At 37.7% G+C, this 20,391-nt stretch overlaps 1 protein-coding gene across 4 annotated transcripts in view; it reads right to left on the bottom strand.

Moving 5' to 3' along the window:
- The window catches only part of TRMT11 (tRNA methyltransferase 11), a 59,401-nt gene extending 40,492 nt beyond the window's left edge, over positions 1-18,909 (bottom strand). For 2 of the 4 annotated variants that reach the window (XM_086707772.1, XM_086707774.1), the window contains exons 1-7: positions 18,234-18,386; positions 11,872-11,937; positions 10,261-10,334; positions 8,828-8,909; positions 8,646-8,738; positions 8,286-8,420; positions 7,426-7,582 (exon numbers count right to left, since the gene is read on the bottom strand). In XM_086707772.1, the coding sequence (XP_086563898.1) occupies positions 7,426-7,582; positions 8,286-8,420; positions 8,646-8,738; positions 8,828-8,909; positions 10,261-10,334; positions 11,872-11,937; positions 18,234-18,311 (685 nt within the window). In that variant the 5' untranslated portion in view covers positions 18,312-18,386. Of the gene's footprint in view, positions 1-7,425; positions 7,583-8,285; positions 8,421-8,645; positions 8,739-8,827; positions 8,910-10,260; positions 10,335-11,871; positions 11,938-18,233; positions 18,388-18,492 lie in introns of those variants that run through there. The other 2 variants (XM_086707773.1, XM_086707775.1) reach the window with 2 other exon arrangements.
- Positions 18,910-20,391: the final 1,482 nt, after the last annotated feature.

The following is a 20,391-nucleotide window of genomic DNA, read 5'->3' as shown; positions in this document are numbered from 1 at the left end:
CATATTTAGGAAAGATACTGTATTGTGTGGCTTGGAATTCTCACAAAATCACTTCACCCAAATTATGAGGAATTACTACAATTCTGCCAATTAAGGCAGATACTCACCTAGAAGAACTAGTTGCCAAGGGGAACAGAAAAGCTTTCCTGTGCTTCCTTAAACAGAACCTTATCCATTTGGTTAGAGTGTGTTTTGAGAAGAGCCAATTTAGAGCACACTGCTGGAAGGAGATGGATAATCCGTTAGACGGCATCTGTTAACTCCGTGCCCTTTAAGCTTTCAAATTTTAAATAAAATCATTATAAATTAGTTTCTCTGAACTGGTCCCTGGGTAATCACTGCTAATCATCTAGTTGTTTTCTCAATTAAATTGAAGCTTTTTTTTTTTTTTTTTTTTTTTTTTTTTTTTTTTTTTTTGCATTTAGTTCTAGTCCAGTTGGAGTTTCCTTGATGCTTTCTGGTGGAAGGGGTGATAAAGGAGGGGTGACGTGGTGAGGGAGCAGGTAATATGACTCACCCAATTTCTTACTATGCTATCAAGTGTACAAATACCACAAACTCAGTGTTTTAATATTTGCTTTCTTAAACTGTAACCACTTTAAGGTTAGGACAATATCTTATAGGCAAAAGGACACAATAAGTGGAACTTCTTTATAATACAGAAACTAATGTATGACTTTCATCGTTAGAGATTTAAGTGAAAAGCCTCAGAAAAGTGTAGAAATGAGAAATTGGGATTTGGTTTTGCTGAAAGAAAAGGAGAGAAGGAGGAAAAATGAAGTGCAATTATATCTACTTTATCCTTTTTAAAATAGAACCCAAGTCACACCAGCTGCCTGAGCAAAAGGATATCGCTAGAAAATAAAAATTTTACTAGGTAAGCTATTCAGTCTACAAAGAAAAGGAAAAGGAGACTACAAAGTGTTGTGGACAAAAATGAGAAGGAAGCAGAGACTCTTCCATAGGTTTATAGGGATCAATTATCTCTTCCCTCCTTGTCTCTTCCCATGACCAGGACAGTCAGTTTCCCAACACCTGGGACCTGTGTCTATCATTCTGAAACGATGAAATTCCAAAAGGAGCTACACCCCTTTCCCTATACTATGGGTTATCTGAAGGTAGAAGCAGCCAAGGAATACTTCATAGTCTCTTGGCTATATTCTCAATTACCATAACAGCTGACTTACTTGAGATGGAGGAGAAAAGGAATCAAAAGTGTATCTATGAAGCTCCATCCTAAAATCACACGACAGCTACCTAGAACAACTGGCAGACACTTGTACCAATTATTTTCATTACAAAGAATTAGATGTTCATGATTTTAACTCACTTTCCTTGCCTGTTGTCACAATTGTCAACAGTTGCAAATTATGAGTATCTTGGAAATTAGCCAAAGAAGGGAATAGAAAATGAGCTCATGGCCAAATTGTTTATCATCACCATTCAATACTGGCTATATCTAACATCTTTCACCAAACAGGCATCCATGCTTCTAACAAAATAATAATTTAAAAATAGTGATAACCATTACAGTTCACTGAGTGTCTACATACATCAGGCAACTTCCTAAGAATTCCATATACATGTATTATCTCACTTAACCTCACAATGTATTACTATTACCATTTTATCAATGATGGAACTGAGGCTCAGACAAGTAAAGAATGCTGCCCAAAGTGACATAATAACTGATAAAGATTTAAACTCATCCTATTTGTTTTCTCTATGCCATTTAATTTCCTTTGGGGTCAGCACCAATTGAAATGACATATACACTTAGCTTACCAATTAGATAAACAAAATTAAATTTGTTATCAAACTAAATAAGTAAAGGGGCACACTCAGTTAATATAACTTGTATACCATTCACAACTCTTATATATCACAGGCAGGCTGGTACCATTATAGTACTCAACATATCCATGCTCATCCATCCTGTAGCTGTGCTCATATTAGAACAACAGGACTTCCTAACTTCCTAAATACTAAGAGGATTGAGCTGGCCAATGATACATACCTCCTCTCTTAGGAAAAAAAATGGAGATACACAACTTTTAAAAAATCTTATTAAGGGGCATCTGCGTGGCTCAGTCAGTTAAGCATCCGACTTTGGCTCAGGTCATGACCTCAGAGTTTTGTGAGTTTGAGCCCTACAGTGGGCTCTGTGCTGACAGTTCACAGCCTGGAGCCTGCTTTGAACTCTGTGTCTCCCTCTCCCTGCCCCTCCCCCCGCTCAAGCTGTCTCTCTCTCAAAAATAAATAAATAAACAAAAAAAAAATTTTAATCTTATTAAAGTTAAACTCAACATATTCACTAAAATGAAAAACTAGTGTGTTTCTGCAGTTCATACTGTCATCCTAGACAACAATAGCAGACTGTCTCAAAGAAAAAGGAAAGGCATTTAGGCAGGAAAAGATTATGCTCTCCTTTCAGTTTCCCAGAAACCTTCTACTCTGTAACCTTGAGAAAATCACAGGTCATGAGAAGTCAGTGGATAAAGCATTCGGGAATGCAATACATTTTAATTTTGTGCTTTTAAAATGAGAAAAGATTGAATGCACTTGACTTTGTTTTTAAATACTAGAAAAGGAAACAAGGATAAAAATATCATCAAATACTTTGTGAAAAACTATGGCCATGGAAGAGGGCACTAGGCTATTTCTGCAATCCTTCAGAAGGTACTACCCATCAGTGAGACAAAGGCCCAAGAAAGAGGACAAATGATACTTAGAACTGTGTCTATTCACAGTTATGGACTATCACCAAGTTAAAACTAAAGCACCAAAAACTAAAGCTCGAAATCTATGCTTAGATTACAAACACAAATTACAAAAATATATTTTAGCAGCATTTTTTGCAAAGATCTTCCTCTTTGCAAATTTCCATTAATTGTTCTATGCAAACAGTCACATGACCAAGATATCCTAACCACTCTAAGGAGCTGCTCTAAAGCAGCTTAAATTAGAGGCAGGTCTCCTTGCCTCTTAACAACACCGAAGGTAATCAATATTTTGATTGCTGTGGCAGTTAGCATTTCATTATACACCCAACCTCATATACATCAAGGGAAAGGAAAGAAATTTTATGTACATTAGGAACTCTGTAACCTTTATGGTGTTGTCTACATATTGTATACATATTATGTACATGTATGTATCTCAAAGACTTCTCAGTTCACAGGAAAAGTTGTTAAAGTTCAAGAACAAATTAAGGATTAATAAAGGGTTTAACATTTGGAAAAAGAAATTGGATCCATTCCTCATAGTATACAAGAAAAATTCCAAATAAACCAGAGATTTAAAAGAAAAAAATTAAAACTATAGAAGCACGAAAAGAAAAACAGATTCCTCTATATAACTTAGATGCAGGGAAAACTTCTGAATGGCAAAAAAGCAATTACTTGCAAAGTTAAATGGCAAATGGAAAGAATATATTTAATTTTGTATGTGTGTACATATATATGTACATATTTAATAATTTATACATTTTATATACATATGGAAAACAGGGGTAAATAAGGAGGGTGCCTAAGTGGCTCAGTCAGTTGAGAGACTCTTGATTTTGACTCAGGTCATGATCTCATGGTGGTGAGATGGTGACCCCTTGCCTTGGGCTCTGCGCTGGGTATGGAGCCTGCTTGGGATTCCCTCTCTCCCTCTTCCTCTGCCCCTCCCCCACTCGTGCCTGCACACCCTCTCTCAAAAAGAAAAAAGAGAAAAAAATAAACAAACAAAAGCAAAACAAAAACAAAAAACAAAACAACAGGAAAGAAGAGGGAGGGCTAATGTCCCTAACATACAAAATACTTTCAAAAATAAAGAACAAAATGTCTACATAAAAATGGACAAAAGAGAGGAAAGATAATTCAAAAAAAGTTAAAAAAGTGCCCCCTAAAAAATCAAAGATTATTAAACTTCACTCATAAGAGAAATACAAAATAACACTACATCGAGATAACATTTTCATCCAACCGACTGGCAACACCTGAAAACCTGGACAATGAACCGTGCTGGTGAGGCTGTAGGAGAACAGGGACTCTCATATGCTGTTGGCAAGAATATAAAATGGCACAATGGAGAGGAATTTGGCAGCACTTAACAAAACACACATGCATACATTCGTCAACCCAGCAATCCTACTTTTAAGAATTTACCTTAGAGCCACATCTCCAACATTATGCGAGTATATATTCAAAAGATTATTCATTGCAGGCATGATTTATAACTGTAAAACACTGGACACTCCCCATGTCCAAGTATAGGAGACCATTTGAATAAATTATAGTACATACACCCATGGAGTACAACTATAAAAAAGAATGAAGACAATCTCTGTGAATTAACAGAAAGTGATTTCCAGGAAATACTATTAAGTGAAAAAAAGCAAAGTTGTGTAAGAAAAAAGAAATAAAATGTACATATATCTGCTTATCCTTAAAAAAAAAAAATGGAGAATCAACTAAAAAAGAAGTTGGTTATCTACAAGGGATTAGGCGGGGAGGAGGGTGGAAGAGATAAGGAGAGGAGTGACATCTGTCTGAGTACACCTCCTGTATAGTTGACTTTTGGAAGCAAATTGAGCTTCTACATATTTAAAAATAAATCAACAAGAATGGAAGGAGGTAAAAATCTAAAACTGAGGGCAAACAGAAAAAATGAACTCCGAACTGATTTGTAAATGAAGGGGAAAAAGAAGCACAATATTTGACTTTACTGACAGGTGAGGTAGAGAACTGAATACATACCCCAAAAACGTATCATTTTGATAGGGTTTTGTATTGTTTTGCTTTGCTTTTAGAGGTATGGACAAAGCAATTTTGAAACTATTTTAGATGCATGATAGGAATGAGCAAAAGAATAAACCTGTGCATGGTGAGCAGAAACAGTATTCTCACTGAAGAAGAAGGCACATGTAAAAATGGAATAGGGATAGGCAAGAAAGAAATCTGTCAGCATAGACCAGAATTTGCAGTGTACATGAACATGTAGGAACATGTATCTGCATACACATTTATACACATAATGTGCTCATACACACACAAGTGTCCTAGCTTCCCTGCTGAAAGAGTTGAGAAACAAAGATGTCTAGCACCCAGACCTTGGTGGTCTCTAATCCCATTTTCACTAAAAGAAACAATGGTTTCTTAGAGAAATGACTGATTCCAGGATTTGGGCAGGTAAAAAGATAAGCCAGAAAGTAAGAAAGTGCTCAAAAATAAGATAGAAACGTGTCACAAAAATCCAGTGCAAAAGGGCTCTCACTTGGCAAATGTGGGACAATTTGAGCAACAAAATAAGTAATGGATTATAGACCACTAAGGAGAAATAAGGGAATCTACAAGTTTATATTAATAATAAATACATAGAAGAGAAGAAAGGGCTCTTGCTTATAATAAAGTGAGTGTCAAAGGGTTATTGTGGGGGGAATGCTGTTATTGGAAATCATCGCTTTGTAACCATCAAAGTTAAGACTGGTTCAGGCAAGAATCATCAACGAGTGCTAAACCTGACAACCTGACAGGGGTGAGGATAATTTAGATGTGGAATAGAATATTTATGTGGTTTTAACGTGTCTCCCTGAAAAAACATAAAAAGAAAACAAATAATAAAGCAAAATGAGGCCAAGCGTTAATAATAGTTTAATCTGCGTCAAGTATATGCCAGTGTTCTCTGTTATATTTTTATTCTTAGATCTTTACTATAAGTTTGGTATTATTTCCAACAAGAGTTTAACAAAAAAGTGGGGAGAGGGAGCGCCTGGGTGGCTCAGTCAGTTAAGCGTCCGACTCATGATTTCAGCTCAGGTCATGATCTCACAGTCATGGGTTCAAGCCCCACATGGGGCTCTGCGCTGACAACATGAAGCCTGGAACCTGGTTGGAATTCTCCCCCCCCACCCCCTATCTCTCTTCCACCCTCCCTCCCCTCCCTCCCATGTGCTTGCTCTCTCTTTCTCTCTCAAAATAAAATAAACTTAAACAAAAAGTGGGGGGAGGCACTTAGGATAATGAAGAAAGAAACAAACAGATAATATGTTCGATGTGGGATATATGGAGACACTGGTGGAGTGGGGAAGAGAGACTCACTAGCAGATTAATTCAACAACAAACACAGAAAATCATTCCAAGTTGGAAATCTCTTGACTTTGATACTATTTCTTCCTAATCACATGTGGAGACATTCTTCAAGTTAGTTTATGGTATAATAGTTGGCCGACAGATCCTAATACAGATAGGATAGCAGTCAAGGGCATGAGCTTTGGAGTTAGACTGCTTAAGTTTCAATCTCATGAAATTTATACACTGTATAACCTTAGCTAAGTCACATAACCTCTCCCTGTGCCATAATCTCCTCAGGAAGATTTTTTCTTTCTAATTCTTTTTTTTTTTTTTTTCAACGTTTATTTATTTTTGGGACAGAGAGAGACAGAGCATGAACGGGGGAGGGGCAGAGAGAGAGGGAGACACAGAATCGGAAACAGGCTCCAGGCTCTGAGCCATCAGCCCAGAGCCTGACGCGGGGCTCGAACTCCCGGACCGCGAGATCGTGACCTGGCTGAAGTCGGACGCTTAACCGACTGCGCCACCCAGGCGCCCCTTTTTCTTTCTAATTCAACAACGTTAGCTATTGCATCAACACTGCTTCCCAAGTTTCTGATGAGGAAAGACAGCTACAGGGAGAAACTCCAACCACAAATATAATTTGTTCCTACATAATCTGAATTACAATGAATTTAGCCAGACAAACCTAAATGCTAGTATCCCCTAGGCATGAATAAGACCCAGCAAAACATGGGGTGAAGCAGGAAAATGTCTTCACAGAGCCATATGAGGTAAATTTGGAATTTTAAGTCTTCTACACACAGTTAATTATACGGACATCTAATCAAGTGTGTACAGAAAACCCAGATTGCAGCCTCAGCAGCCAGGCTCTAGCCCATTGGTAATTAGTCACTTTTCTTACTTTCACACTTACTTATAGACCTCTACAAACCACACCAAAGATAAGACACATTACCCATTTTTTTCCATGTAAATATATGGTTATCAATTTTAAATGATGAACACATTTTTTTGTCTTGTCACTCAAGTCTTTTTTCCACCCAAGAGTTCTCCTACTTAAATAAACTATATAGCTGCAAAACACTTCCACAGTGCATGGTATTGCAGTGGACAGTATGCTTCTCCACCTAGTGGCTTACCTGGGGAAAAAGTTCACAAAATTGTATCAGCATTATCTTTGAAGTGGTGAAAGTGTTACATACAGGGCTATTACACAAATATGTGGTTGTCTCTTAGCCACTGTCTTATGATAATTATGATTATTGTCCAAATGTACTAATCTTTTAGCAAAAATATTACTATGACCTTGACTAATATAGACAAGTAACATCTATGCACTATTTTAGCAGTTAAATAAAAATACCTGTTCCAACAAACGGATCAAAGACAATATCATTTTCTTTCACTTTTCCATGGTTGGCCATGATAAATGATAAACCAGCATCCATGCTCGTATTTCCAATAAAGTGTCTCTTTTTAACACTGTATGACTCAATAAGCTCTCTCTGTCCATCTGCAATCTAGATCAGAGATTCTTCAAATTAGTGTAACTGCATAACAGACTTAAGATCATTATTCACAATAAAACCACAGGATCTGAATGATAAGAACTTCTTTCCACTTACCATTGCTCTAAACTTGTTCCTTTAAAAACTGTGACTGAAGTGATTATGGACAATTACCTTGTATTTTTTAATGGTTGCAAATGACTTTGACTTTTCAAACTAAATTTGCATTGAATTTGAATGCAACAATTCCAGGGGTTGGTGGTGAATAAACTTTAGCCACCTCTTTTGTTTCTGCTAAATAACAATATTCTGTAACATAAGGCTCAGCTTCCATTACCCACTTACAGCCTTAGGGGAAGTGGGCAGAACTGCTCTGCTGTAATCTCATTTCTTTTCAGTAGGCAAGCTCAAATTCGAGAGCTCCACAAAGGAGATCCCTCAGCTATCACAGCACTCTGCCTTCTCTCTGCTTAAAAAGCAATTCAGACTTTCAGACAAGTCTTACATTATTTTTCCCCCATATACCACCTCCTACCTAGACCCTGTATCTAACAAGCCTCTTGCACTTCACAGGAATCTCTGAAAAAACAAACAGAACACATAACCACGTATTTCCCACCGATTTTAATTCACACAGTAGTTCTGAGCCTTCGAAGGTCTAACATTAAGCTTTTAAAGAAACGATCTGAAATAGGTAACAAGAACACCTGCTTACCCATCTACCAAAATAAATATTATGTGGATTCTCAGGGATGCAGTTTGGGTCCAAGCCATAATCCTCCAATATAGAGAATATATGCTGTGGCTTCTTTAAATTCACTTTTCCTTCAAATGGCAGAAATTCAAGTGCCTAAAAAATAAAAGTAATTCTCATGTCTCATTAGAATAGTAAAGTAAAAATAGTGCTTACAGAATAATACCTATCTTGTAAGTTTGGTATCAGCATTAAGACAAAACATGAAAATGACCTAGCACACAGTGTACTACAAAACAAGCACTTACCAGAGCTGAGTACTATCACCTATCAACAGCAGCCAGACTACATTTGATCTTGATTTTAGCTAAATTCACTTACATCTATTCGTTTGACTTTTTCTTCTTGTGACAATGTTTTATTAAATGTGTGAATCTTTATTTTATATGTAGAATCTGAATGTAGGAATGGAACCTAAAATAAAAGCAGATAAATTCTTTTAAGTTTAGTAGTTCTACAGTATATGTAAATATACCTATATAAAACCGCATTTCACTACGCACCATCTTCTCCGCAGGGTAGTTTTTAAGAGAACTATACAGCTCCTCGGGAGATTTTCCATGACCCCATAGTTCAAATATGGACCTAGGAAATAAATGATTAGTACTAAATTCAGTAAAGAAATCAGCTCGTGCAGTAATATATAACAATTACTTCCCTAGTTCGTTATGCTTGCTCCACTAATACAATACAGTAATACTATCACCTGTATTTTCTAAGCTAGAAATAATGTGTCCTAAAAATCAACATAGCTTTAGTTCAAATTACACAGAGAAGTTTCACTTTACACAGAAGGAGGGAAATTTAACATGTGTCAAGATTTTTCCAGGTTTTCATCATTGTATTCTTATACCAGAATACAAATCATGCAGTAACATCATTTATTTTAGTGAAACAGGTGAAAAGGTGCAGTAAATCCAATTTTCCCAAAGTCTTCTCCATAAGACAAAAAGAAAAAAGACCAGCTAAAATGTTACTATTAATAATACTTAGCTAATACTAACATTTAGTAACTAGTAGTTACTCTCCTAACGATTACAAAAAGCAAATTACTATATAAAAAAAAAAAATCCAGGACACCTCGGTGGCTGTCTGACTTCATCTCAAGTCATGATCTCACGGTTTGTGGGTTCAAGCCCTGCATCAAGCTCTGTGCTGACAGCTCGGAGACTGGAGCCTACTTTGGATTCTGTGTCTCCCTCTCTCTGTGCCCCTCCCCCTCTTGCGCTCTGTGTCTATCAAAAATTAATACATGTTCAAAAAAAATTTTTTTTAATCCTAAAGCTTCCACCAATTTCCAGGAACATTTAGACAATTACAAGCAAATTTCAAACAAACACTGCAAGCAAGAATTCATTGTAATGGAACTGCATTCTACATAGTAGCACAGTTTTGTGCATCTAAATTCAAACTACTTTGTAACTGTAATTAATGCTGCCATTAGGATTGAGAATATTATCCTTTGAAAACGAACTCTTCCTTTCCTTTCCACACAAGAGATGATAGTCAGGATTCTGCTAACAAATAAAATATCAAAACATATTTTATGGCAGTCCTCACTTTTTGTCATTTCAACCTGAATCAGCTCACCCAACTAAAAGCCATCTAGATTTTGTATACTTTGGTTATAATTAAATGTGGCATTTATCCTCTAACAGCATTTACATCTTATACCATATTCCTGTTTATACAGAAGTTTAAAAACATTATTCCAAAACAATTATTTATGCATTGCACCACTAAGATTCCCCCACCCTGTTTCAGCAGAGAACTCCGTGTTCTACCACCACCATCCAGTGGCAAATTCATGTAGCTGCAAGCTACAGTGAGCTCCCCACAACTAACCCCTTCTATTCTCTGCCACTAGAGCAAAAAAGGACAGAGTAGTATAAGTATGGTGTACAACCTGCAGGAAAACATTATAAGTTTCTCTTACTTGGCACACACTGTCCGTTTCATTAAGTTTCTGGCAATATCTTCAGAGGGAATGCTAAGAATCCAAAAAGGAGACTGAAAAAAAATAACAATATATACAACTTACTTGTAACTGGTTTTATGGCCTCATATGCTTCTATTCAAGAAGTCAATAAGGAGAGATTCCTATCTGCAACGTCTATGTAAGAATACCTGATCTGACTCTAACCAAAATAAAAATTGCTCCAATAGTAAAAAAGTGAATTATTTTAACAGGTTATTTGTTAGGATACTAAACTACAGCATCAGAACATTTTTATAAATGACTATAAATGCAAAGATCAGCAAATACACAGTTAAGATTAATTCTGTATTTGTTCTCTTATGTATTTTGACCAAAATAATGAATGCAAAGGATGCGTATTTTACCCCATAGTATAATCTCGGAATTTTTTTATTGTTATCATTCCTTATAATGGAGCTATTTTATTTTTAACTTCTAAGTAATGTATTTCTTGAATGATCCCTCTCTTTTAGGTAGTTGTGGCCATCTGAGTGGGTAGATGAGGAACTCTGAAATAACTATGATGGAAAATCATAGGGTACGTTATTAAATTATCATTATTTGTTATTTTACCTAAGGAAAACAGTTCCAGGTGCCCCAGGAGGGTTTACCAATCCCCTGTCTCAACCCTCAAGATTAAGGCACTTTTTATCTCCACTCAAATAACACCTTGCCAGAACACATAAACACAAAGCAGCCTCCTGACCTCAGTTCAACACTTTCACCCAATTATATCCACAATCTCCCTTTTCCGCCTCCCTCAATACACGAAAGTCAATCAGGAGTAAAGTCCAACCATAGCCGACTTTCAACTAAGTTCTCTCATTTTTTGGAAGAAATCCTCCCTTCCATACCCTGTCTTTCTTCTTCCAATATTTATACTAGTCTACAGAAAAATTTCAATGGAAATATTATATAACCCTGTTAGTGATGAAGGCTACGTAGCAATACGTGCCTATTAATAATATCAATCATATGTTAATAATTAATATTATCAAGTGAAAAAGAGACTGCAGAAGTTCATAGTATTGGAACTGAAGGGGAAAAAGCATATGAAAAGAGACTGGAAGGCAGTACCCTCAAATTATAAGTCATGTGAAAGAATTGTCAATGACTTTTTTCTATTTTCCAAACTTCTCTAATACACTGATAAACTATCAAATACAAAATACAAATCTCATCAATTCACATTCTCATAAATGCACAATTTTAAATTTTTAAATAATTCTCAATATGAGTCTGAAATTCCACTAAATTCTAAATTCTAATCATACCTCATCAACGGAAAACAGCCCTTTTTTTCATTTAAGGGACAGATACCCATTATGGTACAGATGCTGAGCTAAAAAAACTAGTAAACTAAATGAATATTGAAAATAAACTTGAATGACTTTGCAAAACCACAACTTTTTTCCCCAAAAATATACTTTTTATTCAATTTCCCCTAGAAACAGATACAAGCAACTATACAAATATAAATTTAAGATTTGCAGTTTTTCTCTTCAAATACAAGATTCTACTTATAAATATGTTGCACATGGTCTAATGAAAAATATAAATTCAACTTACCTTTCCATAAGTTTCCTGATTACTGGTGAACTGACCTCCAAAAAGTGAAAGCAAAGACTTTATTTCCTATATGGAAAATATTATAGAAAGAACACATTTTAACACAGGGAACTCAAAGCCTATTAACAGATATTGGTATAATTAGATCTTTTTAAAGAGTGGGTTGGTGATCTACCCAAAGCATTTAAGTTTCAACACCAGACAAATTACAACTCTAAGCTCTGAAAAAATTTTACAGCCACACCATGGTAAATAATTTCTGAGAAATTTTAGACAAGAGGATTGCCAAAAGACTTGGTCAGAAAATGGCCTGATTTTAGAAAATATTAGATGACAAAAACTATAGATTAGCAAATCTGACAACTGGTCAATAAAATGAACTAGTAAACAAATGAGTTGAGGATTTTCAGACAAGAAGTAAGTGATTAACCAGGAAGCATCACTGTGGATTCATTAAACAGAAGTTAATAGCAAGTGAACTTCCTCTTCTCTCTGGATAAAGTTATAGAACTAGAAAGAGAACACAGTAGCTACTTTAAAAACATCGGGAATGCAAAGCTGAAATCTGTTCAGATAGTATGTATATTCCATGAAGCAATCACTTTGTGTTGTTAAATACAAGAGGACTATACACATTTTACAATTTGTACTGCTAACAAATTTACTCTCCTCAAATAACATAAAGCAGGTAGAATCCCATTGGTCTCTGTAGGTCTTATGGAGGTAACCTAATTAGAGATGTGTCCCCTCTGCTGGGTGCCTACAGTCCCCTTTCATCCCAACTACAAGGAGCCTTGATCACCAAGCTCATCATGAGCCACAGCCACCATGAGACAGTATACCTAGACCACCTACATCCTCTACTTCAAGACCAAAAAGAATGGAAGGTTTGAGCAACTCATGCCTTTTCTGTTTTTCCTTTTGTCTATGAAATAAATGTTTTTTTTTTTTTTTAATTCCTGGTAGTAGAAGGAGCTAAATTCAATTGAATTATATGGAGAGACTAAGAACTAGCATAGTCTATCAGTAAATCACTGAAAGTAACCCAAAAGTCATTTTGCAACATGGGTGATACACATTTAAATAGGAGGTACCACTGGACTTGGGAGTCAGATGGGACCACAATTTTATTTTCACCTCTTCCAGATAGGGACCATGTGGTTTTATACAAGACACTTCAGTCCTCCAACTCTTAGTTTTCTCACCTGTAAAATGGGAATCATAGCTACCTCACAAAATAAGGAGGTCTGGGCAACAGGCGCACAGAAATGAGGGTGTTAGTAAAGGAATCAAGATGATGATGACCACAACACTGAAGTCCAGTACCTCAAGAAATCAAGCAAGACTGACAGTTATAATTCTTAAAAGAAAAAAAATGAAGTTCTAGATTGAGTTACTTTGGTCTAGAATGATTACTGTTCATTCTATATTAAATCATATTGTGAGGTCAGCTTTACATTTTTTTTAATGTTTATTTTTGAGAGAGCGAGCGAGAAAGAGGGAGACACACAATCCGAAGCAGGCTCTAGCCTCAGAGCTGTCAGCACAGAGCCCGATGTGGGGCTCAAACTCAGACTGCAAAATCATGACCTAAGCTGAAATCAGAAGCTCAACTGACTAAGCCACCCAAGCACCCCAAGATCAGCTTTACATTTAAAACATCAAAATTTGCTGCTCCTGAGATATCTTGTTAAAAATTAGTAACAGGCTGGGGTGCCTGGATGGCTCAGTCAGTTAAGTGTTGTGAGATCATGCCCTGACTGGGGACTCTCTGTGCAGAGCCTGTTTAAGATTCTTTCCCTCTTTTTTCCTCTGCCCTCCCCTGCTTGTGTGTGCACTCTCTCAAAAAAGAAAAATAAATAAAAATTAAAATTAAAATTAAAAAAATTAAAAATAAATAAAAATAAAATAATAAAATAAAATATAAAAGTAACAGGCCAAAAACCCACAAAGGTTTTAAAAAACACTTAAAATTCCTACTTTGGAAAAAAAAAAGTGAAGGATTATTGAAGTTTAGGGCATAGCATTAGCTCTACTACCTAAAACTTAAGCAATGACTTAAAAATGAGATATGATGACCCAAGTTTCAAATTTATGAGCAAAACCTGTATTAAACTACTCAATCCACTTGGAAAAAGCAAAACACAAAATCTTTACTCTTCTTATGGCAAATTGACTTTTCTAGTTGGGAATTTTTCTCCATTAGGAACAAAAGAATTTATATCGGATATAAAAATACAGCCTGATCTGGGGCATGCCTAATGCATTAATTCATACGAGATTTTCAGTTCTTTTAGCCACTCACTTTTTCATACACTTAGTTTGTTTCAGAGCCAGCAATAAAACCCAGATGTCTACTTTTAGTACAATAAGGCAGGCGCCAACTAAAATTGGCCCTGATTAACTCTACAAAGGTAAAACCGGACCACACGTACATTCCTAATCTCTCATTTTAAATCATAAAGGCAGCTCCTCATTGCAGCTTTCCTTCTTAGCAGTTCTCATACAGAAGACTGACTCAAAAGTGTTGACAGCCCTTATGATTCCCTTCCCCAAAAGGATCCTTTCACTCAATTCAATACTTACTGAAAAACTAACATGTGCAAGGCACTAAGCTATGTAAAGATAAACACACATTTTATCCTCAGAGAGCTTACAGTCTAGTAGAACAAAACATTCAACCTAGTAACTGAAATGTGAGGTGTAAAACAGTGAGTGCTCAAAAAGGTATTATATCAGAGTTCAAGAGAGAAAAGATTACTTCAGTTTTAGAAGTTTTCACGGAAACTGACTTAAGCCCGTAATACAGGGAGAATCGGTATAAATGAAAGAGGACTTCCACTTCCACTGATGGCAAACTAGGTAATTCAGATTAAGCCTTCTGAGAAGAACTAGAGAAACCTGGCATCTGAAGGCATAGAGTCGTTATAAGAATTACCAAACCAAACTTCAGGAGAAGCCAAAAATCCCAAGGTGCAGCCACTTGCTTCCTGGGGCATTTATCAATTCCAAAAGCAGCTGTGAGGGTGGAAAGTGTTTTTGACAGCTTAATGGAGCTAGAGAAACAGAAGAATATTGGGCCGTCCATGGAGAAGGAAGATGGCTTGATAAACCCCTCAGTCTGGATTGAGATCCCCAAAAGCTACATACCAGAGGAGCATATGTGAATCAGAAGAGAAACAAAATTTAACACCAGAAAATGAGTTCAAGTCACTCTAGATCATTAATGTTGCTATCTTTAAGAGGATTTACATCATCCCAGTCTTCATGTTATTTCTTCAAATAACTTTACAAAGACATCTAGCATATATTTAAAAATAAGCCAGCACCCATATGAAAAAGAACCAAGAGAAACAATACACAAAGGTAGCATACCCACAGGACTCCTTTTATCATATTTAACTATGCTTTCTATATTGAAGGGGATAAAAGACATAATTAAGAATTTTATTGAAGGATAAAAACCCATTAAGGAAATTGCGAATCTGAAAAAGAAACAAGTAAAAAAATAAACCTAAAATAGACTAAATACGTGGGTCAATCTCAATGAATACTGACTATGTAAAATCAATAATAGATCGAACATTGAAATAGGAAAGGGCCACCAGACAAAAGGCAGCACAGACCAAAGCACAAAACTGAGGGCATCATTCAAGGAATGATAGGGATTCACTTCAGGTCTCACTGTGGTGGGGAGCAGGAGAAGTGGGAAGGAGGGGACATGGGGAGGTGGGGGGAGACAGAGAAAAGAACCATGCAATGGTAGGCTAATGCCAGACTAAGAAGTTTCAGCCTTGGGACAATGAAAATGTAAAACAGAACTGAGCTTTTTGGGAGATTAAATTGGCACTAGGGTAAGACAATGACTAAGAATAATTTAAGAGAAAGAAAAGAGGTAAAATGTGCAAGTACTGGGGATGCTGTTAAGACTGCAGCCTAGCCACCCATTCTCACTGCACTGCCTGCCTATGGAGCACGTACCCTCCTTGGCCTCTATTTCCACTTCAGTATCCTCTAAGTGATATCCTCTGATACTCCAGAATTCTCTAAAACACCAATGATTACTGGTCACTTACTGGTTTTAAAAAGAAAAAAAAAAAATTGTCATTTCCTGCCTTAAAAAAGAATCAATGGCTCCCCATTAAATCTAAAATAAGATCCAAATCCCTTGTAATAGTTTCAAAACACTCCAAAATCTGGATCCTACCCATCTCTCCAGCCTCACTGCCCATTACTTCATCCCCACTCCCACACACCCCACACCACCAGCATAATCAACTCCCTCCATGCCTTTACACCTGCTTTTGTGTCTTACTGAAGTGGGCTTTCTAGTCCTCTTTACCAACAAAACAACTCTTTATCAATTAATATCTATTAAAATATTACTTCCTCCATGAAGTTCTACGCCCTGCACCCCTATCTTGCCAATGCACAAGCCCAGCAAAACATCAATCCTGAATCAATGCCACAGTCTCCTTCATAATTCCTAAGGCCAGTGAACTGAGCACAACTGAAGAAAATCAGAGACTCTCAGGCACAATTATAAACACATGATCTTCACCCTCAGCTGGATTTTCAGCATTTGCTCTAACAACCGTGTTCGCAACTTTTTAACCGATCAGCTCCCTATTTTGCTCTCAATGACTATTTTAAATTAAACTATTTTTCTCAACTTCTCCACTCAACTGCTTGGTCCCTAATCTCTCAAGAAATAACCCTGACTCATTCATTACCTAGAAAGCAGACCTTCTGGGAGCCACCCCACATCCAAACTAACTCTCCTTTGTAAGCTGTCTCCTTCTAGTGAAAGGCCAACACCCCCCACTGTGTCCTTATAGCCATTCTCCCCTTCTCTTCAGCCCACAAACTTTGCTTGACCCTAGGCCTCCCTCAACCTGTTAACCAATCTCTTTCCCTTCTTACGCTCTAGACTGCTCTGGAGCAGTCTATCTCTCCTTTTTTCTCAGCGACCATTAAACCAAGCAATCTAGCTTACCCTCCTAAAATTCTACACAACAGCTTTAGCAAAATTCCTAAAAATTTACCCTCCTGATTTCTGTGCCCTCACAGTCTTCCTATTCTGATACTTGCCTATCCTCTTCATGACCTCCTTTTCTCACTTCCCCTCCATATCAGTGCTTCCAAGCACCTCCATTTGGCCCATCACTCTTTCAACACTGTGCTTTCTCTAAATAATTTCACTTTCCCTCCTAGTATCCATTTACTACCAGTATTCATATGCAGAAGCCTCCCAAACATTTATTACCAGTATATTGTACTCTGTGCCTACTCATATATTCACTGCCCAGTCATCTCCACTTATTACACAAACACATCAAATCTGGCATAACCAATATTTAAATCTTTTATCTGCCTGTGCTCTACATTTTAAATGGAGAAGCTCTTATAGGCACCCCAGAAGTCATTCTTAATTGGCCCCTGTTCCCCCCTCTCCCCATATTCAATCATCAAGTCCTGATGATTTCATCACCTAAATATTTTCTCGGTCTATCCCATCCTCTTACCCCCTGCCAGTTCAGGCCTCCTTGATCTATTAATAAAACTATGCCAACAGAATCATAACTGGTCTCTGATTCTAGACTCAAATTCCTCTTAAATCTGTCCTCATTGCTGCCAAAGTGATTTTTAAGGAAAAATCTATTGTCACTTCCTAGCTTAAAATTTTTCAGTAAATTTCCCTTACAAGCTAAATACATTTTCTCTTCCGTTCCAGGGTTTTCAAGGCTTTGCATTTTCTGGCCCCTATTTGCCTCTCCTGCTCTCTTCTTGCCACTCTCAGCTACATATTTCATAATCCAGTAATAATAAATTGTAATCCTAATTTACTTACTTCTCTGCTTGGCCTGACTAACTCATATTCATACTTTAGTTACTTTCAAGTGTCAAATGGAAGCGATCTTAAAGACCAACATCTTCCACTCCACAGGTGGATTAGATTCCCCTTCTATGCTCTCATACTTCCCTAAGCATCTATCAGTGCACTTACAAATGTTATTTCATAATATGTTTTCACATCTGTTCAGCCCTTAGCCTAAACAGTAAGCTCCTTGAAGACAGAAATAGTCTTTTTCATCTTTATATCCCCAGCGTCCAGCACGTGCAATTACAAGTACTCGGAAAATTTTTCTTGAATGAATAAAACACTTTTTCCAACTTCTCCATTATCTAACTCCTACCACCTACTACCACCATCAGCAATCCCACCCTGCTACACGGGCTCTGACCTACATATTTGCCACTTAAAACACCGCCCTGAGCATTTCTATCGGCTGTCTCTATTCTCTGCTAGACGAAGAGCTCCCGAAGCAAGAGGACCGGTCATATTCACCTAACTCCAATACCTGGCGCATGGGTAGAAGAATGAATGAAAATATTTGGCAAGGCTGAGAGAGTGCGTCTTGGACTTCTTTCTCACACATCCTCCTCCAAGCTCAGATTCTTCCTAGGGACCGAGGGACTGGGGACCCGTGATATCCCCGACAAGCACACACCCCCGGGTCCCTACTTGCTCAGGCTGGGACGATCGCCGCCGCCCGCACACCAACCCCCACCGTGCCGTCCTCTCCCGTCCTTAAGTTGTGGAGGTCGCGGCGGGCTCACCGGCAGGCGGAACTCCAGGTGCTCTTGAGCCATGAGCAGCAGATATCTATTCAGGGAGCACGACAGCGCCATTGCAGCCGTCCAAGGTGCGCCTGCGCGGCTCGCGCAGTTTCCCACCTTTACTCCTCCTCCTTCTCACAAAGCCTTTTCCGCTGAGGCGGAGCCTGAAGGACCGGAAGCGGAAGCTGGGAGAGGTGGGCGCTGTCCCGGGGTTCCCGCACTGGTACTTTGAGCTTGGCAGCTGCTGGAGGAGCAATGTCCGCTTGCGAGGTGCTTTCTGGTTGAGTGCCGGAGTACGAGTAGCTGGTGTGATGGGCCGTGTTGTGTTCAGGAGCAGGTTGTGATAACACAAGTAGTTTCCATTGATCCTCCCACCAGGAGCGAACTTTCAACCTTCTCTACAGCAATTCCAATCCTCGTTCTTCGAAACTGGACTGGAATTTCACCTTATTACTTCACACTTCTCTAACCACTCCAAGATTGGACGACCTGGACCACTCATCTAACGTGCAGTATACTTTTTGTATTTTTTCAATAACTTCTAAAGGATACATAGCATCTGCGCCAACTACAATAAGCTCTTGACCTAGACCATCTTTTATGGTTCATTCTGTACCTCCCCAGAAAACAAAATGTCATCCTCAGAGGAAGTACTCAATAAGTAGGAAGTTGTGATGTTAGACTCACAGGCTCAATCCACAGCCAACTCTATATTAAAACGATGGAAATGCATCTAACTATCCACACTGGCACAAATTTCATAGTAGCACATAAAATAAGTAGTAGCGTATTCACAAATTTTTTAAATTTGCATAGCCCATGTATATGTGTATTGCTTTTGAGAGTACTGAATCCTTTGCCTTATTGAGAGCAATTTCTTTTGCCTCCCACCATAACGTTGTGCATAATACAAGAGTACTGCATATCCCGAGCACCATGTGCTGGGAATATACTAGATACTTAGTAGCAGTGATTAAGAATTTAGGTTGTGGTGTCAGTCTTAGGTTCAAATCTCAACTTCACTATTTACAATCTATATGCTCTTAAGCAAATTTCTTAGCCTCCTTTGACAGCAGTTTTATCTAAATTGGAATACTACTGCCTCTGTCAAGGGATTATTAGGATTAAGTGGAATAATGTACATAAAGTGTTTAATGTTAATACCTGGTATATTGTACAAACCAATAAATGGAATTTAAGGAGACTTTTCTCCTCTTAAAGTGTGAAAATTTTCTCTTAACAAACAATCTCTTTGCTAGGAAAATGTCTTGATAAGTCCACTTAAGTGATAAAGTGAGTCTCTGAGGAACACAGATGTCTCTTGGCTCCAAGGCCTCAGAAAAGGGATAAAAGTGCTCTGAGACATGAGAAGAGGGGTCAAGGTAGGACAGAGAACCAATGAAACATTAGGGGAATGACATGCAGTGCTTGATATGTCCCATCACCAAAACTTGTCAGAATCACCAAACATTAAATTTTGATGGGGCAACTTTTTAGGGGATATCATGCCTGGATTACGATGATGCTGTGTAGAGACAGCAAATGAGAACACACAGTCTAGGAGAACCCAGACAAATTCAAGTTTCACTGGTTCTGCACATGAATTTCCTTAGCTTCCTTTAAGCTAAATCCCCACTAATTCTCCATTCCATAAATGAGCAGACCATGTACATCATGAATCTCAAACTGTTGGGTACATGGTCTGGGAAAGTAGAAATTAACCCTGCACAGGCCAGGCCATTAGCGGTAGTGTGGAACTACTCATTAAACAGCCTTTGAGGAAGTCAGACAGCTGTTCCATGTTTTTGAGCTTAGAGTCCTTAAGAAGCAGCAAGAGAGTACAGACTTTGAAAGTTGGTGTTTAAACATCTGGAGATTTGCAATTTTTTTTTTTTTTAA

This window comes from Puma concolor, chromosome B2 (assembly GCF_028749965.1).
Source record: "Puma concolor isolate L17-30 chromosome B2, mPumCon1.1.hap2, whole genome shotgun sequence".
In the NCBI taxonomy this organism is placed as follows: domain Eukaryota; kingdom Metazoa; phylum Chordata; class Mammalia; order Carnivora; family Felidae; genus Puma; species Puma concolor.
This window is presented reverse-complemented; position numbering and strand designations above follow the sequence as displayed.